Here is a 22,500-nt window from a genome sequence, read left to right on the forward strand (position 1 = left end):
GAACCGGATCACTACCCCCTCCCTAACATTGCCGATGTAACCTCCTACCTGCACAAAGCGAAGGTTTTCTCTACGCTCGACCCCCTGAAGGGGTATTATCAGGTGCCTATGAACCCAGAAGACATCCCCAAGACCGCCATCACCACTCCGTTTGGCACATAAACCTTCAATTACTCTTGTTTTGGCCTTCGTAATGCTGGGGCAACGTTTCAACGTCTCATTGGTGCAGTACTCGAGCAGGTGGTCAAAGGCTCGCCCCGCCCATTGGCCTTCTTCAGCAGAAAACTGTCCAAGGCAGAATCGGGTTATTCTACCTTCGATCGAGAATTGCTGGCGGTGCACTTGGCTGTCCGTCACTTTCGCCATTTCTTAGAAGGTACACCCTTCGTCATTCGCACAGACCACATGCTTCTGGTGCACGCCTTCACTCGACAGTCTGACGCCTGGTTCGCCCGTCAACGCCGACATCTCTCCGCCGTGGCTGAATACAATTGCACCCTCCAATACGTCCCTGGGAAAATGAATCCCGTTGCCGATGCCCTGTCAAGAAACACGTTGGGTGCCGTTCAGCTGGGATTAGATTACAACGCCCTGGCTGAAGCCCAACGACAGGATCCAGAGTATCAAGCTTGTAGGACATCCTGCACGTCCCTCCGTTGGGAGGATTTTCCTCTCGAAGACTCCAACACCACCCTCCTCTGTGACGTCAGTACTGGTAGACCGCGACCTTGGATTCCTGCTCCCATGCGCCGACAGGTGTTTGATTTCATCCACGGCCTTTCACATCCTTCGTGCCGTTCTACTGCACAGCTGCTGAAGGCAAAGTTCATTTGGCACGGCATTTCTAAGGATGCTAAGGATTGGGTTCGTGCCTGTACTTCTTGCCAAACCTCCAAAGTACATCGACACACGGATTCAGGAGTGGGCACCTTTCCTCAACCTCAGCGTCGTTTCGCACACATTCACGTCGACGTTGTAGGCCCCCTACCCACATCACAAGGACATCGTTACCTGTTTACCGTCATCGACCGCTCCACTCGTTGGCCTGAAGCCATTCCCATGGAAACTGCAACGTCCGCCTCATGTACATCTGCCTTACTCTCTGGATGGATTTCAAGATTCGCTATCCCTGAGCATATTACTTCTGACAGGGGAACCACTTTCACCTCTCAATTATGGACGTCATTAGCGAATCTCCTGGGCATCACCCTACATCAGACAACGGCCTACAACCCCGCTGCCAATGGAATGGTTGAACGTTTTCATCGCACCCTCAAAGCAGCTTTGATGTCCCGCTGCAAGGATCGCAACTGGTTTACTCAGCTTCCCTGGGTCCTCCTTGGACTAAGGACCACTCCTAAAGACGCCCTCGACGTCTCGGCAGCCGAAATGGTGTATGGCGACCCGTTGGTCGTCCCTGCCGAGTTTTTTCCTTCTACAACCTCCTCTGACGATCTCCAGCGCATACGTTATGTCGTGGGAAAATTTACTCCGTGCCGCCAGACTTACAAGCCCCCAGCGAAGCATCACATACCAACGGACTTGCACTCTGCAACGCACGTCTTCCTGCGCAACGACACCAGCAAGCCACCACTAACGCCCCCCTTACACAGGCCCTTTCCTTGTGATCCGACGCAGTCCGAAAGCATTCCTCCTAAACATTCGGGGCAAAGAAGACTGGGTCTCCATTGATCGTCTAAAACCTGCTTATCTTCTGCCAGATGACCCGCCTACAGTTCGCCTCTCTAGATCAGGGCACCCTATTTAACATGTACAGTATGTCATTTTTAGGGGGGGAGCCATGTACCAACCGTGTGTCACACAATTGTACATAATTCCTTTTGTATATAATATGCTTGTATCTTCGCTCTTCCCTCGCACTCAAACGAACATGAAAATTCATGTCTGCTGTTTTGCTCTGAATATTGTCTGTCTTGTGAACTTGTTATGTCCTGTTGCCTTGAGGTTTTGTATATAAGGAGAATGTTCCACAATAATATAACTCAGTCGTTTCCAATCTGCCTTTGAGTTCACACCCTCTCTCGGCACCGTCACAATAAAAAACTATAATACAGCCTTTGAAAAGGATGAACCACTCTCGCGACCCACAACAGTCGAGTTATAACTTGGTAGTTAATCTACTGCTCAAATATACGTCAATTTAGAACTACCAGTACCAGAGAGAGAGAGAGAGAGAGAGAGAGAGAGAGAAAGATGTGCTTATTGGATGACATGGGAAGGATTTGCCGTGGTGGGTTTTATAAAACATACAGAACGTACGTAAGGCACACTGTGAAAGACAGCACTGGGACAGCTTAGGGGGAAATAAGTATCTTATTCAACTTTAAACTAAACCCAACAAAGTTATCTTTTTTATCCTCTTAATTAAAAATAACAACTCAATGACTCTGACGAAGACCTAAACCTGAACACGCACACATTACGATTGTTTACAAGGCAGAAGACAGGGAACTTGAACTTGCTCATGACACGTTAACAGAACAAACCGATTCGGTCGGAGAGAGAGAGAGAGAGAGAGAGAGAGAGAGAGAGAGAGAGAGAGAGAGAGAGAGAGAGAGAGAGAAAGGGGGGGGGGGCATCAAAACTCACCTTGGAAAGACCTACGATATCTCACACAGTTGGAATATCAACCAGTATTTTGACTGATGGAATTTGGGCTGGCGGGGTTGGGGAGTACCAAGGCCCAGATATATCTGGACCGTGGGGAGGTCATAACGACCTAGAGAATTTTGGCCAAAGGCCCTGTACTTGGCAAGAAGAGGCCATTCTGTGTCAGAGTGAAACTCCAATGTTGGACAAAAAGGCTGGAAGAGAAAGTGATAACTGGAGGTATTACATCTATGAAAAGCATAAAAACATTAACGAAATTTTCCTTAACATAGAAATACACATCAAGTCATTCACCCTAACACTTCACGTTGACGGGTTTGTGGTGAAACTAATTCCTGTATAACAAAGGCGTAAAAGAATTTTATAATTTAGGGTGGAACTGTCTAATGTTATTACATGAATCTCTCTCTCTCTCTCTCTCTCTCTCTCTCTCTCTCTCTCTCTCTCTCTCTCTCTCTCTCTCTCAAAAAGCCTGAAACTCCCTATAATCAAAAATACTGTAGTCCGGAAATACTAAATTGCCAAAAATGAAAGTTATCCTTTACATTCTGACCTTAATGAACCATTGCACAGAGGCGATATTCATAAAATCTTTGAAGTGTGAATAAAGCAAAAAGCTGAAAATTTATCAATAACTACCATTCGCGGCCTATAATTCTTACAGGTCTAAAACACCGAATACAAAGAGTTGATTAATTGAGCTCTTTCCCTTTCCTTATGAAAATTAAAAAGGTTTCGAATTGCATATTGCAAAAAACATGAATCCATAAACTTACGTCTTCGATAACTTTAAAGGTTTAAAGGTTGTGGTGGCGTCCATGACAGATGAACGCCAGTCTGGGGTTCGAGTCCCGCTCAAACTCATTAGTTCCTTTGGTCACTGCAGATTCACTATAATTGTGAGATAAGGATGGGGGATTGGGGGAACCTCTAGGTCTATCTGATGAGTCATCAGCAGCCATTACCTGGCCCCCCTTGGTCCTAGCTTGGGTGGAGAGGGAACCTGGGCGCTTATCATGTGTGTAAATGATCAGTCTCTAGGGCATTGTCGTCCCTTGCCCCTTCCATTCATGAGCAGCCTTTAAACAAACCTTTTAAAAGCTTGATGGTCGCTCATGAATGGCAGAGACAAGGGGCAGTGATAATGCCCCAGAGACAGACCATCTATAGCCTACATACGATCAGCATCCGAATCCCTTCTCCACCCCAGGCTAGAACCAGGGATGGCCAGGCAATGGCTGCTTATGACTCAACAGATAGGCTCCCCCAATCCCCCATCCTTAGCTCACAAGTATGATGAGGTTACAGACACTATAAAAAAACTATTGAGCTTGCATGTGTCTCGAACCCCAGTCTAGCAGATAACCTGGCAGGGACGTTTCCTATATGGATTCAATTTATGGATTTAGGCTATCTAGTCCAGCGCTGGGTCCTATGAGGCCATTCAGGTTAAAAGTTAAGAAGAGATTGGAGACTAAGAAGGAAATTAGACTGCAAGAACTGATATGAAATAGATGGATGTATAGGGAACACTGCAAACTTCCAAAATAACGCTTACAGTGCACCGCGTGTTGTGTGATGTGCACTGATGTTACTTGGCCACTACCTAGGGAACAACTTGCATGGAATCCACGGTACGGCTTTACAAGGTTTACATTTAAATACATTAACAGACGCTTTTCACCTTATAATCTAAACAGAGAGAGAGAGAGAGAGAGAGAGAGAGAGAGAGATACCGGGTGGCAATTCTGTGCTAGAGAAAATGTTGCATCATGACGTTAGAAACAACACCGGAGAAAGGAAGAGAAAAAGTCTGGAAAGACACAAATGTATATCACTGGTCCTTCCACCTCTCTACTATCAACCCAAATAGAGTTGGTGTGGACAGCACTTGTCCCCCTCTGTACCATCCGAGCCAGTCCCTACTACAGACAAGGAAATGCAAATGAATTAAGAATGAACGCAATTTGATGAATACGAACAAAATATTCTGTCCTATTCAAAGTGATCACTCCATTATGATTTAGGAATTAGTTCATCGTCCTGGCCAAGACACCATTTACAACAGAGAGAGAGAGAGAGAGAGAGAGAGAGAGAGAGAGAGAGAGAGAGAGAGAGAGAGAGAGAGAGAGAGAGAGTATTAAAAAAAAGACTATCCCCAGTAATCACCTTCCAGGGCCCCCAAAAGAGCTGGAAAAGGACCCCTCTCAATAGTGGTGAAAAAAAAAGGCAAAAAGACACTAGGACAAACGAGTCCGTATTTCGCTAAAGTTTCATTAAACGTTTGAAAAAAAAAATAAAAAATTTGAATTATAAAACACAAAAAGTACAAGCTAATCATAAAATGAAAAGGAAAAAAAATCCATATTATTAAACACTTGGTTGCCACTAATCTAATGGACACACATATGTACATAACTGCTTCCATACCAAGACAGAATTAAGAGTTGCATACATACTTACTTTGATGGCTGCTTTTCCGGTCCCATACAGCCTGGAGAACCCCACTCTCTACAGGACCTCTAGGTCCCATACAACAGGGGAACCCCACTCTCTACAGGACCTCTAGGTCCCATACAACAGGGGAACCCCACTCTCTACAGGACCTCTAGGTCCCATACAACAGGGGAACCCCACTCTCTACAGGACCTCCACTGACGTTTTATCTTGTTCGTTCACAGTATTTAACGTTTCATATCGCGTATTGTTCATTTACTGTTAAATCGTCACTGTTGTATGACTGTTGAAATAAGAAAGTCTTCAGTTTCCTCTTGAAAGCCTTAATGTCTTCAATCGTTCGAATGTTTCGTGGGAGCTTATTATATAGTCTCGGGGCTGTATATTTAATGGCTCTGGAGCCTGAAGTAGACATAAATCTAGGTTCCAACAGTTTGAAGCCATCTGTAACTATTCTCGTGTCGACACGATTTGTTGGCTGCGCAATATGTAGCAATTCTCTTTAAGTATTTTGAACGACCGGTTCTGATAACGTAGTGGGTTATTGTACATACAGTATTTTAAATTCAATTCTCGCTTTAATCGGCAGCCAGCGTAAATCGATTAGTATAGGGGTGATCCTTTCTCTTGGTGGGACACCTTTTATCAGTCTTGCTCCTCTGTTTATTATGTTTTGCAGTTTCTTAAGTTGCACTTTTGGTAAATTGTAGCAGGTAGAGTTGCAGTAGTCAATCCTGGTAATAACACAGTTTATCACAAGTTTCTTAACAAAATTTTCGTCCAGGTACATTTTTTTATAAACGCAATATTTCTTAGATAATAACAAGCAGATTTTATTACATTATTTATTTGGGTATTTAGAGACAGTAACCTGTCAAGAAATACACCTAGATCTCGAACTTTACTAGATATCGGCACCGAGTCATTATTTATGTTCATTTGAATATCACCTAAGTTTCTCACGCTGTTTCTCTTGCCCACCACCATGAATTCAGTTTTGTTCTTATTTAATTTTAGTTGTTAAAATGTCATCCATTCTCTAACACTATCAAGGATTCGGTTTAGAGTTTTAGTAGTGTCATCTATATCATTTATGGAGAAGTAAAATTGCGTCATCTGCAAATAGTTTAAACTTCACGCCATGCCTTTGTAGCATTTTCAATAGACCAATGTATAGATGCAGAGTAAGATTGGGCTAAGTACACTCCCCTGTGGTGCCCCTCTGTTTAAGGGTTCATATGATGAATAAGAGTTTCCAATTTGTACACAGTAATTTCTACCAACCAAGTAGTCTTTCAGGTATTCGAAGGCTTGATCTTCAACGCCGATGGACCGTAGATCATTTAGTAGCAGTTCATGCACAACTCTATCAAAAGCAGCACTGAGATCGAACAGTATTAAGATACCTCATTTATCTTCATCCATCATTTCAAGCATAACATTTACAACAGAGCAGATGGCTGTCTCCGTAGAGTATAGTTTTCTGTAAGCAGAATGGTTTTCAGGCAAAGCTTCTATTACTTCTAAGTGACTGACTAGTTGTTCAAGAATTACATATTCAAGCACTTTTGAGACAAAGGATAGATTTGAAATAGGTATATATGAGCTTAATTCCTGGTAGTCCAGTGCATTTTTCAGAACTGATGTGACTACTGTATAGCCATTTTCTCAGATTTAGGAAACTTACATTCATCAATGCTTGCATTTTCTATTCTCATTATTATTTTGGCTAGACTAGAAAAGTCTCTCTCTCCAATTACTTCAGATATTGGCATAGGATCGATCGCGTATTTTGTTTTCTTTGCTCTCTTGATAATTCTGGTGATGTCATCTTGTGTCATGTAGTTAAATCGTATTAATTTTGTCTGTGTGCCTGGTGTATCATTAATCTGATGTTAAGTATTTACAAATGACCTGATTATATTTTCAATTTTATTTTTAAAGAATACTAGAAAATTGTTTGTTAGTTCCTGGTCACTGTTTCCATCAGGTAGCTTCTTTTCTTTTACATTTCCCTTTATATCATTCAGAAGACGATATAACTTATTTATGTCTGTTGTTGCTTCGAGGATCTTTCTCTTATAGTATTCACATTTTTTTTTCTTCTTAGTAGGTAGCTATATTGACCCGTAGCAGTTTTGTATTCTACCCAAGTACTTTCAGTTCTTACCCTATTCCTTTTTCTTTCTTTACGTCTTTTTTCCCTTTATACACATGTTTTGCTTTGTTTTGTTTCAGTGCATTTTTTTTTATTTATTTATTATTATAATTTTTTTTTGGATAAAAAGCTCTGTTTTGGTTGAGCTGAAACTTGAAGAGGGAATGAAGGTGGACGTATTGGTGTGCCATAATTCCCAGGTCTTGACCTTCATGGAGAACAGGAGGTTAATCTTCCATTCCAGTGTACGAAGTCAGTTCTCTCCCAAAACAACTTTCTTTTCCCTACCAGGACAGTTTAAGAGAGTTTGGTAACCACCAAGGGTGTCACCAAGAGACAGACTGACTTGATTAAAATTTAACCACTTCTGAATGTATTCAATAAACACTTATGAACCTGCAGTAGCCTAAAAGTTAAGATATATACTTAAATGCATATATTATAATATTATTTTGCTCAAATATAAGTTTTTGTATCAATATTTCTAGTTTTTATGACCTTCAAAAACAATGGTCGATGTTTTCTTACTCCCAAGTTAGTGTTCTCCTACATTAGAGGTCTCCAAATGTTTATGTGACAAATGTGTCACTTAATTTCTGATTTGAGGATTTATGAGTATACCCTATGTGGGCATATGTGTAGTGTTTGTGGGCACATTTTGCACTCTCTCTCTCTCTCTATTATAAAATGGAATTTTTATGAGGGGATTTCTAGACATAGGTTGGTGTTCTACTACCTTGCCCTAATAAGTAAGTATTTTAGTAGATGCAGTCCTTGTTTTAAGGCAATTCGGACCTCTCTCATGGTAATCAATGAAAACAACAAATGCAGACAAATGCAGTGACTATTATGCCTTCTTTTATATGAATGACATAAGTTCCCTGTGTTTTGATATCTGTTGGAACTACACAAAGGACGTCAGTAGGAGTGTGATATGTATTGGCTGTCTGGTGTCCATGAATGGCTGACAGGGGCAAGTTATCTTGAAGAAATTACCGTCAAGTTGATGTGTAACAACTTTACCTCCCATCTTACTCCCAGTAACCTTAAACATAGTATCAGTTATATAATAACTAGAGAAATTTCCAGTCCCTCGAAACAGTATTTCTGATTTGATACAGAAGTTGGTAGTAGTCGTTTCCTCTATTTATTGCCTAATACAAAATAAACAATCAAATTAGTTGCCCTTATTTGTAAACAAGGATTAGTCTTGAACTGGATACCATAGTCAATAGGTTTAAAACAGATATATTTAACAAATATAAATGTTGTAATACCTTGACTTTTTGTATTTTATCCAGTATGCTAAAGAAACTATTAGTCAAGATCACGAGTCTATGAACTGGCAGCCCTGTATATTGTGGCAATCTGATGACGGAAAGAAAGTGTTGGTGCAGCATCCCCAGATACACTGCTTTCCACAGTAGAAGAGAAAGAAAGTGTTGGTGCAGCATCCCCAGATACACTGCTTTCCACAGTAGAAGAGAAAGAAAGTGTTGGTGCAGCATCCCCAGATACACTGCTTTCCACAATAGAAGAGAAAGAAAGTGTTGGTGCAGCATCCCCAGATACACTGCTTTCCACAGTAGAAGAGAAAGAAAGTGTTGGTGCAGCATCCCCAGATACACTGCTTTCCACAGTAGAAGAGAAAGAAAGTGTTGGTGCAGCATCCCCAGATACACTGCTTTCCACAGTAGAAGAGAAAGAAAGTGTTGGTGCAGCATCCCCAGATACAATGCTTTCCACAGTAGAAGAGAAAGAAAGTGTGCTTAAAGATAACTATTTGGAAATTCAACAATAGCTAGAAACTTTACACTTATTACACTGTACAAATGAGGCTATCTTTTATCTTATATCTAGCAACATGGAGGCTTTATCTTTTGTGACCAAATCAGACCAATCTATTCATAACCTCACCAGCTTCTGCTGGTTATTCATTTTAACGTATATAATCAAACAATCTGGTATTAGAAAATGCATTTTAAAAATTTCTGTATTTTTCTTTATTTTATTCAAGTAAGTAATGCATTGCAAATGCACACAACACACTTTTGCTGTGACTGTGTTAGTTCATACATGGCATTTTCAACTTGAGAAGGACACATTGCTGTAATGATACTATGCCTCTAGTTCTATTTGCCCTTTGAACTTTACTTATATGAGCTTCTGCTGGTTATTCATTTTAACGTATATAATCAAACAATCTGGTATTAGAAAATGCATTTTAAAAATTTCTGTATTTTTCTTTATTTTATTCAAGTAAGTAATGCATTGCAAATGCACACAACACACTTTTGCTGTGACTGTGTTAGTTCATACATGGCATTTTCAACTTGAGAAGGACACATTGCTGTAATGATACTATGCCTCTAGTTCTATTTGCCCTTTGAACTTTACTTATATGAGCTCTTACAATGGGTTTCCTAACCACATATAGCATTTGACAATAATTATTATCTATATCACCACAATATTAGAATCTAAATAAAAGATACTCACAGATATTGGGGAGAGAAAATTGAGTATTGAATGTTTTGGGAAAGGCCTGCTACAGAAACTCGTGTCACTGAGCCTTGATCTGCCTAGGACTTATCGGGGAAAATTAGTTATCCGCATAACAAATTGGTCTAATGGTATTTTCTTAATGTTTTACTGAATATCTTTTGAAAATCGGTTGGAGGTCACCCCCAACCGATTTCAGTAAGCAACACTTAATTATGATGAAACCAAAAAATTATTCATATATCTTTCAAAGCGACGTGAAAAATAGAATGCAGTACCTTTTGCTTAGAATAATTCGGACGGGGTTTTGCTTCTTAGAAATTTGAGATGATTGTTGTTTTCGATGTCATTGTTGTAGATTACCGGGCACTTTGTGAAGTAGTTTAATGTACAAAAGGGCTCCCTTTCTAAAGAAGACTCAAATTCTTTTGATTTATAGATACACACTGGGTCATAGGGATCCATACTGGGTCGATCTGCATTAAGGGGACATTGTTTGTCCAAAGAAAAAACTTCTCAAAAAAAAAAAAATTCATTATTTACATGGATTGTTATACACCAACAAATAAGAAACAGATCAGAAGCACATACAATAAGGTCAAAGGTTAAAGATCGAAGTATAAGACATTAGAGGAAATAAGTGACTCATAAACTTACATATTTAATCTGGAAATTTGTTAGTCTATATCAGGAATGTATTTTTGAAAGAAGAAAATCTGATTTTCTTACTTAGGTTGTTTTGTATTTCTTATGTCCCTGTAATTTATTTATATCCAAATAGAATTAATTTTAGAGAGAGAGAGAGAGAGAGAGAGAGAGAGAGAGAGAGAGAGAGAGAGAACTCACACCTTCCTCTACCGAGACTAACAATGAAGTGGGACTTCTCCTCATTCTATGCAAACACATTTAGAATGTCATAACCAAGTGACCATCACATTACGACATAATCCGTTGCTGTAACGTCACATTTCTCTGTGACATCAACAACTCAGATCTTTTGATTAGAAACAGCAAGGAAAAAAGGAAGACACTTACAAGAGAAGAATCACTCCCCCCCCCCTCCTTCTCACCATCTATATATACCACTTTTAACTAATGTCCTTTCGGATGGTAATAAAAGGTTCATATCGAATGCAGTTATTAATAGGTAGAAATTTATTGTATCAACAATAGCATATTATCAGAAAAATTTCTGTCTATCGGTAAAAATAAATAGTGAACTATATAATCAGTTGCAATGCATAAATTATCCATATTAACAACAAAAATTACAGTCCAGTTTATTTATTAATATTGTATATGAATAAATGTCAAAAAGATGATATTCTCCAAATAGCACATAATATATATTAAGCCTATCGCATACCCTGGGCATGCATTAGTGGGAATCAGAATTCAAGGAAAGGTGTGCATAGTACATTAGATTATATGTTATTAGAAAAATATTCCAGAGGACTAAAAATTTATAGTTTATTAACAAAACAGTACGTTCAAATTATGTCCTGAATGGGTTTATAGAATGAAAATAGTATATTCAAATAATGTTTTTAAAGGATAAAGAGTATAAAAATAGTAAATCAAATAATGTCCTAAATGGGTGTACAGTATGAAAATAGTACATTCAAATTATGTTGTGAATAGGTGTATAGTATAGAAATAATAGAATACTACATACAAATTATGTTGTAAATGGGTACACAGTATAAAAGATAGTACATCCACATTATGTCATAAATGGGTATACAGTATAAGAATACAGGATTCAAATTATGTCGAGAATGGGTGGATAATATAAGAATAGTACATTCAAATCATGTAGTGAATGAGTATATAGTATAAGAAATAATACATTCTAATTATATCGTTATTGGGTATACAGTATAAGAAATTGTACATTCAAATTTTGTCGTTAATGGGTATATAGTGTTAAAATAGCACATTCAAATTATGTCATGAATGAGTAAACCGTAAAAAACAGTACATTTAAATTATGTCATAGATGACTATACTGTATATGGGCACTGATATATATCAAGTAAAAGTGCAATTCTGTGGAAAGGAATAAGTATAGTATATGATGAAAAAATACCTTCCATAAGGGCCATGAATATTCTCTGTATCAACTAAAAAACAAAAACAAATCATTCCTGGAAAGCCATTGATATAATATTATAACAAAGAGATTATACAGCACTACGATATTCTGAAAAAGAGATACATTGTGAAGGAAAAATTTCTTGTCTTTTGGTACCAGTAAAGAAATATGATAAATGTCTAAATCTCTAATGATTATCAAGATATAGAGTTTCACCAAATGCAAAGGAAGAATCAAATCAATAGTACTTTGGATTGAGGTAGAATTGGCACTGGCTTCCTTGTTGACCCACATTTAACCCATTGAGCTGGTGGGAAATGAAGGTCATGTGGCATAGACAGAGTTGGGAGGCTGAAGACAGGAGTGTGCAGGTGGAGGGCTTCATACTACAGGACCTTCATGGGGCACTGTAAACCTTGGCATCTATCAGCCTTTATTCCAGCAGTGGCTAGTTATCATAATCTAACATTGGACTATTGTGGATTTTTCTCACTTAGGATCAGATTCCTGTGGAAAGATACATAGACAGTTAGGTCGAGAAGGTTGATTTTCTCTTTGAGAAGGAATCAAAAGTTATTACAAAGCTTCATGGATTTAGGAATGTATTTATAGGGGTTCTAAGAATTGTTTAAGAAATAGGCTTACCATGACAACATGCATGCGCAACTTTACAGAATGGACTGGATATAGAGACGAGCAGAGAGGTGTGTGTGTGTGTGTGTGTGTCAGCGAGCGAGAGGTAGTTAGTGTAATGGTTGGTTGGTGTGAGAAAGGCTGTATAAATAAGGTTGTTTGTTTTTGTTTTTAGCTAGGTTAGGATAGTGGCGAATGTCTTGGGCGAATGCTTTTTTTTTTTTTTTTTGACTGCAGCAATAGGCAGTTGTGATTTGAGTGCTGAATACATTTTATATTATTTTACCAGCGTGGAAGTGTTTGTTATTTCAGCAGCCATAATTCCTCCTTTGGGCTCCTTTGGAGATAATAAATTGATTTCTTTTAATGCTGACCAATTGTTGATGACCTGGATTGTTTTGAAAGATCTGATTTGATTGTTCTGTAAGATTACGACGTTGGTGATGATGATGTAGGTGATGATATAGAGTGCCCAAATCAAGTGAAGCAGGTGTAGAAGATTGCCACAAAGTTATCTGTCTGCCACCGAGTTATTGTGCCAAGTATTGCGTCTGGCAGAGAGTTGTGGCATTGGCTAAAAGGACTGTTGGCCCTTGTGTGGACAAAGGGGTCCACACATAAACAAATATTTGTGTATTTTATTTTTGATGGTTGTGTACACGCAAGCACAGTTATATATTTTCCTATTGTTCTGTGTCATGATTATTTTTGTCTGTATTTTAGTATAGTTGATGATTAGTTTCAAGTACGGTTATTCTTTTGATTGGTGGTTCGGTTTAGTTTCAAGTTTATAGCTTTTAAGGATTAGGTATAGATAATAAATTCATTTGAATGCAGTTGATTTTAGTTTTAAGTGTTTTGTTGTCTGTAAATATAGTTTTAAGATTATGTTTTGTCTTTATTTCCCTTCTGTGCAAGAGTCCAGCAGTAAGATTACGATGGAAGAAAGTTTGTTTTGAGGAGACTATTGTGATATCCAGCCACAACATGATAGGAGAAGACTTGAAGACCTGTTGTTGAGATTGTGCAAGTACAGGTGGACAGAAAAGAAGGTTGGAGAGGGGGGGGGGCGGTGAAATGTACACTGATGTGCTGGTTCTGTACCAAAATGCATGTTCTTTATTCCTGGAAATAAGTGATAAAATTCAAAATAGAGTCAATTATTCAAGTTCACTGCTCACCATTTACTTTGGGCCACCATCTTCAACAGGGGTATGGTTTAGGGCTTCATTAATTTTATATTCCACTTTGGGAAGAGAAACTAAAATATATGCATGTTAGATACAAGATTAATTTACAATTGTAATGTTAGCCTCAGCAAAATAGTTTCTTACTAAAGATATTACTTTAAGTTAATGTTGAAAATGATAAATTCTGTATACATGAAAATTTTCAGTTAGGAAAATCAGCTTTATATCTTAACAAATTAACTCATTTTATTATGGAGATGGTGTAAGTGCTATGAATGAAATGAGGAGTATTTTGTATTCATTATAATTACTTGTAAATATATGAATTAGTTGGATCGCTTCACTTGTCTGCTGATCAAATGCTAAGCTCCAATGGTACTTACCTCAAGACTGTGATCAAACAGGAGATCGGGCGAGTTCTCTTGAGTTTTGATCAGTCAAGAGGATCTAATCACCTAAGTGGATTCCAGATGATATGATGGGAAGAAAATGTCCTTGTCTTACATCTCAAGGAGACTAGACTACTCTTCTTTGATTATGTGAATCTGCAATTAAATGAAGATGATATCCTAAACTTCTCATAAAGTATATGAAATAGCAATTTAAAGAACGGATCATCAAAACGGATCTTATCTTTCAGTTTTCACATTACATTTATGATAGAACAATGTTCAAAAGGAAATATTTCATATTTATTTCAATAATATTAATAAATTTAAATTTAAAAGGACAATCCGGAATCAAATGGCTCCTTCATTCAGAGTTTTATCATTCCTGAATTTGTCGCAAGAAGTGAAAAGGAGAAATGATAATTGTGCATTGACCAAATCTTCCAGCAACAAATCTTAAGAAAAATATAGAAGTTGAAGAGAGGAGGCTCTCTGAAAAGAAGTGGAAGATGACTCTAGAGAAGGACAAAGTAAAGGAATGGCTGTGTCTGGTACTCACCAACATTGATCCGAGATGAGAAGTGAAGGAATTAACACTTTGAGAGATGACCTGATTTTCCCTGAGGTCAGACTCTACTTCCAGAATGCAGATAATGTCTGTTGTTTAGGTACATTGCCTGGCCCTTCCGGCCATGCACAGGCTCTAGCAATTCGATAAATATAGCTGAAAAGAATCGTGTACTGAACTAGCCACTATTTGGAGATGCAACAATCTCTCTCTGTCTCTCTCTCTCTCTCTCTCTCTCTCTCTCTCTCTCTCTCTCTCTCTCTCTTTTGTAGCCCATAGAAAAAAATGTTTCAAAAATCCCTTAGGGGAAAGCTTCTATTTCTCCCTAAATGAAGATATTGAATCTCATCCAGTATTTATCCTGAAAACATAATAAACATGAACGAAATACTGTGAAAAGAAAATATATGTTAAATGCATCTTACTTAACAGCTGAAGACAAATCAGTAAAGCAGACTCCATATAACGAAACTATTGATAATAGGTAATTTTCAGAATTATTTTCTAAAGACAAAAGTTGAATGTTTGAAAACCATAAGTTAATCTTCACTTTTAATTATGATTCAGAAACAACAACGTAATTTAGGACAAAACAGATACAACACACTAAGTTGCAGTTATTTGTAGACGTTTGGAAAATAAGAGGACTGGAATCCTTGGTTATAATTACTTAATTGTTCCTCTCTGCATGTCTGTCTGTCTGTCTGTCTGTGCTGCAGAAGTGAGACATCTAATTTCTTTCACTTTTGTTTGTGATGATGTAATAAAGACATTACGTTCTATTTCCAGGAAAAAGAATAAGGGGAAAAATGAATATCAAATTAAATACAAAAAAGTACTGTGGTATGAAAAGGTTCTAACAATGTTTTAATGTAATAGATTCTCGAAGAAATATTATTTATCATGAATAATAGTAATGATAACAATAATGATGATGTAGAAAACTTTTGCAAAAGTTACCCAAAGGAAAGTAATCTTATATATTCCATTCAATTCAATAAGAACAATAACTACGGGTATTTTTCTTTCCTTCAATTCATTTATAGTAGAAACTCCAAAGTCTTTTCCTTAAAATCTTACCTCATCTTTTTGTCTCTTCTGCAAAGTCCGTCTCAGTTATGTGTTCCTTCTCCTCTCGTCAGAAGTTGACTCAATGGGTCTGACCGACGCTGGTCTAACATATCAGTTTCTCTTGAGTCCAGCAGATGACAGTGGTCAATATCCCTGGGCACCAGTCAGTCAGTTAGTCAGTTCGACAGTCATTCAGTCCGTCAGTAGGTCAGTCAGTCATTCAGTCCGTCAGTAGGTCAGTCAGTAAGTCAATCAATGTTCAGTTCTACCAGTTCATCTGATCTGTAAAAAGGATAAAATGTCTGCAATCAGAAGAATCTTGTTGTGATATATCTTCACTCTGATCTTTTATCGCACAACAAAATGGATCAACTAAATAAATATGAATGTGTAGTGGCAGAACAGACCTATTTATTATCGTATAATATTAAAAGCAGGATAGAAGTTGTACAAAAACACTTTCTATGTAGGTTCACCGAAAATGATATACTTCTTGTATGATTTTGCATGGACCAATTGCCTGATAAAAAATGAATAAAATAAAGGAGTTGTAGAAAAGGGATCTATACGAATAAGAGGAAGAAGAGGACTCCAGAGAAGGTCTAAGTTAAGGAATGATTAAGTAATTACCGCCCTCAATCCGAGATAAGCATTGAAGACCTGTCTTGATGCTACTCCCTGATGTCACATTCTGGTTCCTCAATTCAGAAAATGTCTGCAATTTCGTTAAGAGAAACTATTTACTTCCGTCCAGGTGTTGGCTGGACTCAGCGTGCCCAACCCTCAAAATAAAAACCTGAGGTGAGGAGAGGTGCTATAGAAAGAGTATGCTGGGGAACTCGTTCCACCAGCCATGGTTTGGAGCTTCCCTTTTTGATCCTGGCATCTGATCCTCTAGGCAAGGAGTAACTAAGGAATTTGCAAGGAAAGACTCGCTGAGAGCAGGGAGATGTTCGAATGACCTTTCTCTATAGTGCTGATGCAAGCAATATTAGAGGGAGGAATTCCGGAAGAGAAGCTCGTCACTTAATCATTTCCTTACAAACTTACAATAAACATACAAAAATAGTTATTTTGGAAAACAGAATTATCAAATGCCTCTTACTTAATGGTCAATGATGAATTGGTGAAATAAATGCAATGTCTTAAAACCATTATAAGTAGGTACCTTTACAATTATTATCTAAAGATTTTACAGAGTCAAAACTTATATTTCATTGTGTAAAATAAAAAAAAAAACATGAAAATATTCTAAAATAAGTCTAATCGTATATATTTTTTTGGAAACTTATATTCAACATGAATAAAAGGACTGAATATTAATGTTACTTTTCTCATTCAGTTTATTAAAAGAGTAATTCCAAATATTACTCTTTCTATTTCTTTCATTAAGAGCAAAAACTACAAATCTTACATTTTCATTCAATTGATTAAAAGAAGTAACTCCTTATCATAACCATTTCATACAATGCTTTAAGAACTTTAACTCAAAATTATAACCCTGAAAATCCTACCTCATCTTATTATTCTCTTCTCCAATGTCAGCTTCAGTCCTGCCTTCCTCCATTTTCTGATAAGAATTACATTCCATGGGTCTGACGGACGCTGGCCTAACATATCAGCTTCTCTGAGGTCCAGCAGATGACGAGGAACTATATCCCTGCGCAAACAGTCAGTCAGTCAGTCAGTCAGTCTGTCAGTCAGTCTTCTGTTGTATCAGTTCATCTGATCTGCAATAGGAAACAGCATCAGTATATGAGGCCATTACAAAGGTCAATCTTTGCAATAAAAAGCTTAGTGTGATAGATAATCCTTTACTTTGATCCTTAATTGCAAAACTAAATTGACTACCTATGATGATATGATTCTTTAAAAGCAAAACTGGTCCATTTTAACATGTACATCCAAAGAAAAAGTTATACTTTCTGATAAGTTTACTTTCATGTTCAAACTAATCAAATACAGAACAAGAGATTTCACAAAGAACTCACCTGTTTGAAAAGTTTTAAGGTCCTTTTTTCTCATTGCTTTTTTGTTGCATGATATGAGTCCTTTGAAGGACTTGGGTAGGATTGTTGTCTTCATTCACCTCCAGAGAGAGAGAGAGAGAGAGAGAGAGAGAGAGAGAGAAGAGACTTCTTGCTGAAGAGCTGGTGCTTTACAGACGTTATCAATGTAGGCAACTATTGAAAAATAAAACGTTAAAGGTGATAAAAACAACATTTGTTTCATTCAGAGATTTATTTATGATGATTTCCACTGTTACTTATTACCTACCATCGCCTCTACTATCATCAGCAAGACTTGATTGTCATGAATAGATGTTAGACAATTTTTTAGTGATTCTTAGTACATTCAAGTCTTGCAGCATTTTGCTAAGAATATGACATGATATAAGTCAAGTACTACTTTGTCACTTCAAAAAAAAAAAAAAAAAAAAAGTTGCATTGAAATGATTAAACAAAAGCAAATTTCTGAAAATAGATATAAGTGAATAGAACAAACAACAGATTGAATATAACAATAACCATAATATTAAAAGTTTCCTAAAAATAGGTTTTTATGAAAAGATGTTCAACTTTCCCTAACATTTGTTATTGTCAAGTAGATGTCTGAGACATGATTAAACACACACACACACACACACACACACACACACACACACATATATATATATATATATATAGAATAATAGATAGATATATAGATTTATAAAATTCCCTTACAGAACTGAACTTTATAATCAGAAAGTGAATTTTATAATCTAATCATTATAAACATAACAATAAAAGTTGACAATTAAATACAGTTCCCAAAAACAAATGGTTGTCATGAAGAAATATTAAAAATTCCCTGAAAATTGATACATTTATATATTTATATTTATATCAATATTTATATTTATATCATATATATATATATATATATATATTCATATATATATATATATATATATATATATATATTACAATGACCTTTATAATCTGGAAGTGATCTATATATTCTAACCATTAAGAAAAAACATTAATCAAGGATATGAATTAGATTTTGGAAGCTGTGACACTTGCTTGAAGAACTTCTTTTTGTTCCTTTTTGTTCTCCATTTCTTCTATTTTTATTCTTCATACCCTGTCGAATAAAGAAATAAACAATAATAATAATAATAATAATAATAATAATAATAATAATAATAATAATAATGAAGGAAGAAGACCACACCATTACGAAATACACTTTGAATAAATGCAATGAATAAACCCCAAAGTTAATGAAGTAAACGTGGGCGAAGATTATTCTATTCATTATAGAAAGATGTAATAATGATAATAAAGGAAAGGCAGAAGATGAATATGATGAGAGGAAAAGGTAATGAGGAGATAATTGAAGGGAACATGAAATACTAAGATGCAAACACACATGATTGAAGTTTCTGATCAAATGATAACGAACAAAATAATTAGAGATAACAGGAGATAATAATGAGATGGAAATTGCTATACATATCAACTCTCTCTCTCTCTCTCGCTCTCTCTCGCTCTCTCTCGCTCTCTCTCTCTCTCTCTCTCTATATATATATATATATATATATATATACATATGTATATATGTATAATATATATATATCTTCTTAAGAATCATAACTAATAATTAAAAAGCAAAACTTTAATCTTAAAGAAATATCAATTTTGAAACTAGGTCTATAGTGAATACAGTTTACTTATCCTGGCTCGTCACCTGCTGAAAGGTTTGGAACGTTGGTGAGAGAGAGAGAGAGAGAGAGAGAGAGAGAGAGAGAGAGAGATCATACAACACCCATGAAGAACAAGAAGAAGAAGTATAAAAAGAAGAAACAAACTTACCAATGGATACCTTCTCTACATCCGGTGGATTCCTTTGCCTTAAGATCCATCTCTCTGCGTAAGGCTTCGTCATCTGGTCGTTCATCTTTTGGGAACTCGATGTAGTATTTCACCCTGACTCCCTTCAAGGAGGCGAGGAGTCTGAGGATGACCTCAGGGCTCCTCGTCCTCCCCAGGGAACACAGAGGAAACTTGATTGACCCAAACGATCTGTTGGGAAGAAGAAAGAAAGGAAGAAAATGGGATGAAATGAAAGGAAATGAAAAGAAAAAGAAAGGAAATGATGTCACCCACATTTCTTACCCATTTTATGCTTTTATTGTTATCTTGTTTTGTTAAGATGGACAAGTGCATTCAGACATATACACGCATACGCACACACGCACACACACTCGCAATTGAACACACACAGTATTGAAATTGTTTATATATAGTTATTATTCATGACCCAAAATTTTATGTAAATTGTGAATAAAAGTAAATACTTCAATAACAATGGAAAAAGTGTAGAAATAAATAAAAATCTTTTCCATTTCTATAATTAATAATATCTTTTTTATTATATTTATCATTATTGAGTTTACTTAATTCTCTAAGAAAATAGGCCTATGTCCAGTCCAAAATAGATATACACACATGTATATATATATATATATATATATATATCACTAGATTGGATAATAATAATAATAATAATAATAATAATAATAATAGTACTCTCTCTCTCTCTCTCTCTTTCTCTCTCTTAAGGAATGATGTCTCCTCACCTCCTTGCATCCTGTGGTTGCAATGTCCGAAGGATGTCCCCAACCTTTTCGATGTCTTCTTCCTTGACGTCCCTGACAGAGACATAGACACCTGGATCCTTCTCCAAGAAAGGGATGGGGCGACTGACGCTGCTGACGTCGTTGACACTGAAGTGAATACCTGAAAGAGAAAGAAGTAGAAGAAGAAGAACGTTGAGAAAAAGGATTATCAAAACTGAACATTTTCTATGTGTTTCTTTCTTAAGATTCTAAAGGAAAAGGTCAAATGGGAATAATAATAATAATAACTGCAGCAACGAATTTAGAGGCAAAAGAACTAAAAACAGTAGAGCAATGAGGTTGCGGTAGTGTGTGCGTTTGCGTGTGTGTGTGTTTCTGTGTGTGTGTACGTTTGCATGTGCGTGTTGGAGTCAATACGTGTGTGTGTGTGTGTGTACATGCGAGCATTGCAGCGGCTCGCATAAAGTATGTCATCAGTCTCCTCATGAAACCCTCACATTATTCACTGTCCAAATCACCTCAGCCAATAACAACTCAGCTTCCTACTATTGTCCCGATATCGTTGGTCAAAAGAAACGTTTTCAAATCCCCTTTTCTGATTAGTTCTCCCGTTCTGGTAACTCCGCCCACATCCTTGTAGAGAACCAATCAGCGCGGGAAGGAGGCGGAGTCAGGAGCAGCCTTTGACTATGACTGATGCCGATATCAGTTTCCTATTCATTGCAATCATGATCACTATGATTCATTTCTCTCATTATTAGTGAAATCAACGCCATAGAAATGAGACATTTCCTTTTAATATATGGAAGGAAATAAATTAAAACTTAACATTGAAAGCTTTTATATCAACTAAAAATCAGATGAAAACAATATTTCCCTTTTTGTAAAAATAAAACCTGACTGAGACCTCTGAATATAATGTTCTACATCTATAGAGTAATAATGTTGATAATAATGATGTTATTGATAATAATGACAACGATATTCACAATGAATGACAGGATGAGGGAAAGGAGGCGAGGTATTATAATGTCACTCAGAGGAAAAAAAAAAAAACAGAGAAAATTCTTACCAAAATCCAAAGATCTCGAGATTGACATAAAGGCTCCTAATATTTGGAGGAATTTGGAACGTTGGGTCCCAGATGCCTTGGTATACCATACAACTGTTCCAAAGAGAAGAAAAGAAAAGAAAAAAATAGTTATTGGATTTGATTGGGAATTTTATTATCAAGTTGATGATGATGATGATGATGATGATGATGACGAAAAGTAAAAAAAAAAAAAAAAAATTCGTAAAACATGGAAATTATTATCAACGAAAAATGAGAAATTAAAATCGGGACTTTTTTATGTTTAGCCGACTTATTTTGAGACTAATTGTGACAATGATGATAATGATGATACTGACAATATAAAATATATTGTTTAAAGACTAAAGTTGATTGTTAATCCAAAGATTATGGGTTCTCTCTCTCTCTCTCTCTCTCTCTCTCTCTCTCTCTCTCTCTCTCTCTCTATCAGTTGGCCTATATATGTGTGCATGTGCATATGTTTGTATGTATGATCATGCACCAGTGTATTGTCACAAAGATATTTGATTATTATGGTATCTTGCAATATTCAAAATAACTGTGAAATATTAATAACTTACTCATTTGTGAGTAGATTCTTGATTGACTCTCTCTCTTCTACGGTCGGCTCTGAATCTCCGAATAAATGTTCCCATAGCTCTATTCTTGATGGGTTGATGAGATGCCGGCAAAGTTGTCTTTGCAGTTCAACTAACCCATTAGTTTCATGAAGGTATAGTGTAATTTCAATTTCCTCTCTGTTTGGGAGAAGGGGATCTGTGGCTCTAAGGAGGGCAATGTACACATCAATTGTATGATCTTCAATAATGGTGTTCCTCTCAAACAACTTGAACCTCTGTGCTATCCATCTTAAAGAAGTATGATCCCATTTGATTTTCTTCAAGACTCTTAGCAAGGAGTCTGCGTCGTTCACTCCCGACCTTACTAGGAGTTCCAGTGCCTCAATCTTGGCCTCTTCTGACACCTTCATCTCGTCCCCGTCACCCACATGGAATAAGCTGATCATCTGTATCAGCATATTTTGATATTTGTGAAGGTTTTCAGGAAGACTCCCTCCAAGAAGCATTTCAAAGATCTTTGTAGGTG

The 22,500-nt window shown here is 36.8% G+C and overlaps 2 protein-coding genes and 1 long non-coding RNA gene across 6 annotated transcripts in view; 1 reads left to right on the forward strand and 2 right to left on the reverse strand.

Annotated features, from left to right (window-relative positions):
• Window positions 1–22,500, forward strand: part of LOC137638285 (uncharacterized) — a 302,371-nt gene that overhangs the window by 200,646 nt on the left and 79,225 nt on the right. The gene's annotated exons all lie outside the window — the stretch shown is intronic.
• On the reverse strand, window positions 10,912–16,068 carry LOC137638282 (uncharacterized). 2 transcript variants are annotated; one of them, XR_011043990.1, is made up of 5 exons: window positions 15,704–16,068; window positions 15,294–15,402; window positions 14,615–14,779; window positions 14,050–14,211; window positions 10,912–12,350 (listed from the first exon to the last, which is right to left on the reverse strand). It is a non-coding gene; the product is annotated as an uncharacterized lncRNA (long non-coding RNA). The 2 variants fall into 2 exon arrangements; XR_011043991.1 differs by lacking the exon at window positions 15,294–15,402 and having other exon boundaries at window positions 15,704–16,066.
• LOC137638287 (uncharacterized) overlaps window positions 18,796–22,500 on the reverse strand; it is a 378,186-nt gene continuing 374,481 nt past the window's right edge. The window contains exons 1-4 of one of the 3 annotated variants that reach the window (XR_011043995.1): window positions 20,819–21,329; window positions 20,322–20,481; window positions 19,555–19,764; window positions 18,796–18,823 (exon numbers count right to left, since the gene is read on the reverse strand). Coding sequence is in view for 1 of the 3 variants with exons in the window: in XM_068370354.1 (XP_068226455.1) it covers window positions 18,817–18,823; window positions 19,555–19,764; window positions 20,322–20,481; window positions 21,975–21,978 (381 nt within the window). In the remaining 2 variants the exon portion in view is untranslated. Of the gene's footprint in view, window positions 18,824–19,554; window positions 19,765–20,321; window positions 20,482–20,818; window positions 21,330–21,974 lie in introns of those variants that run through there. The other 2 variants (XM_068370354.1, XR_011043994.1) reach the window with 2 other exon arrangements.

The sequence above is a fragment of the Palaemon carinicauda genome, chromosome 3 (genome assembly GCF_036898095.1).
Source record: "Palaemon carinicauda isolate YSFRI2023 chromosome 3, ASM3689809v2, whole genome shotgun sequence".
In the NCBI taxonomy this organism is placed as follows: Eukaryota; Metazoa; Arthropoda; class Malacostraca; order Decapoda; family Palaemonidae; genus Palaemon; species Palaemon carinicauda.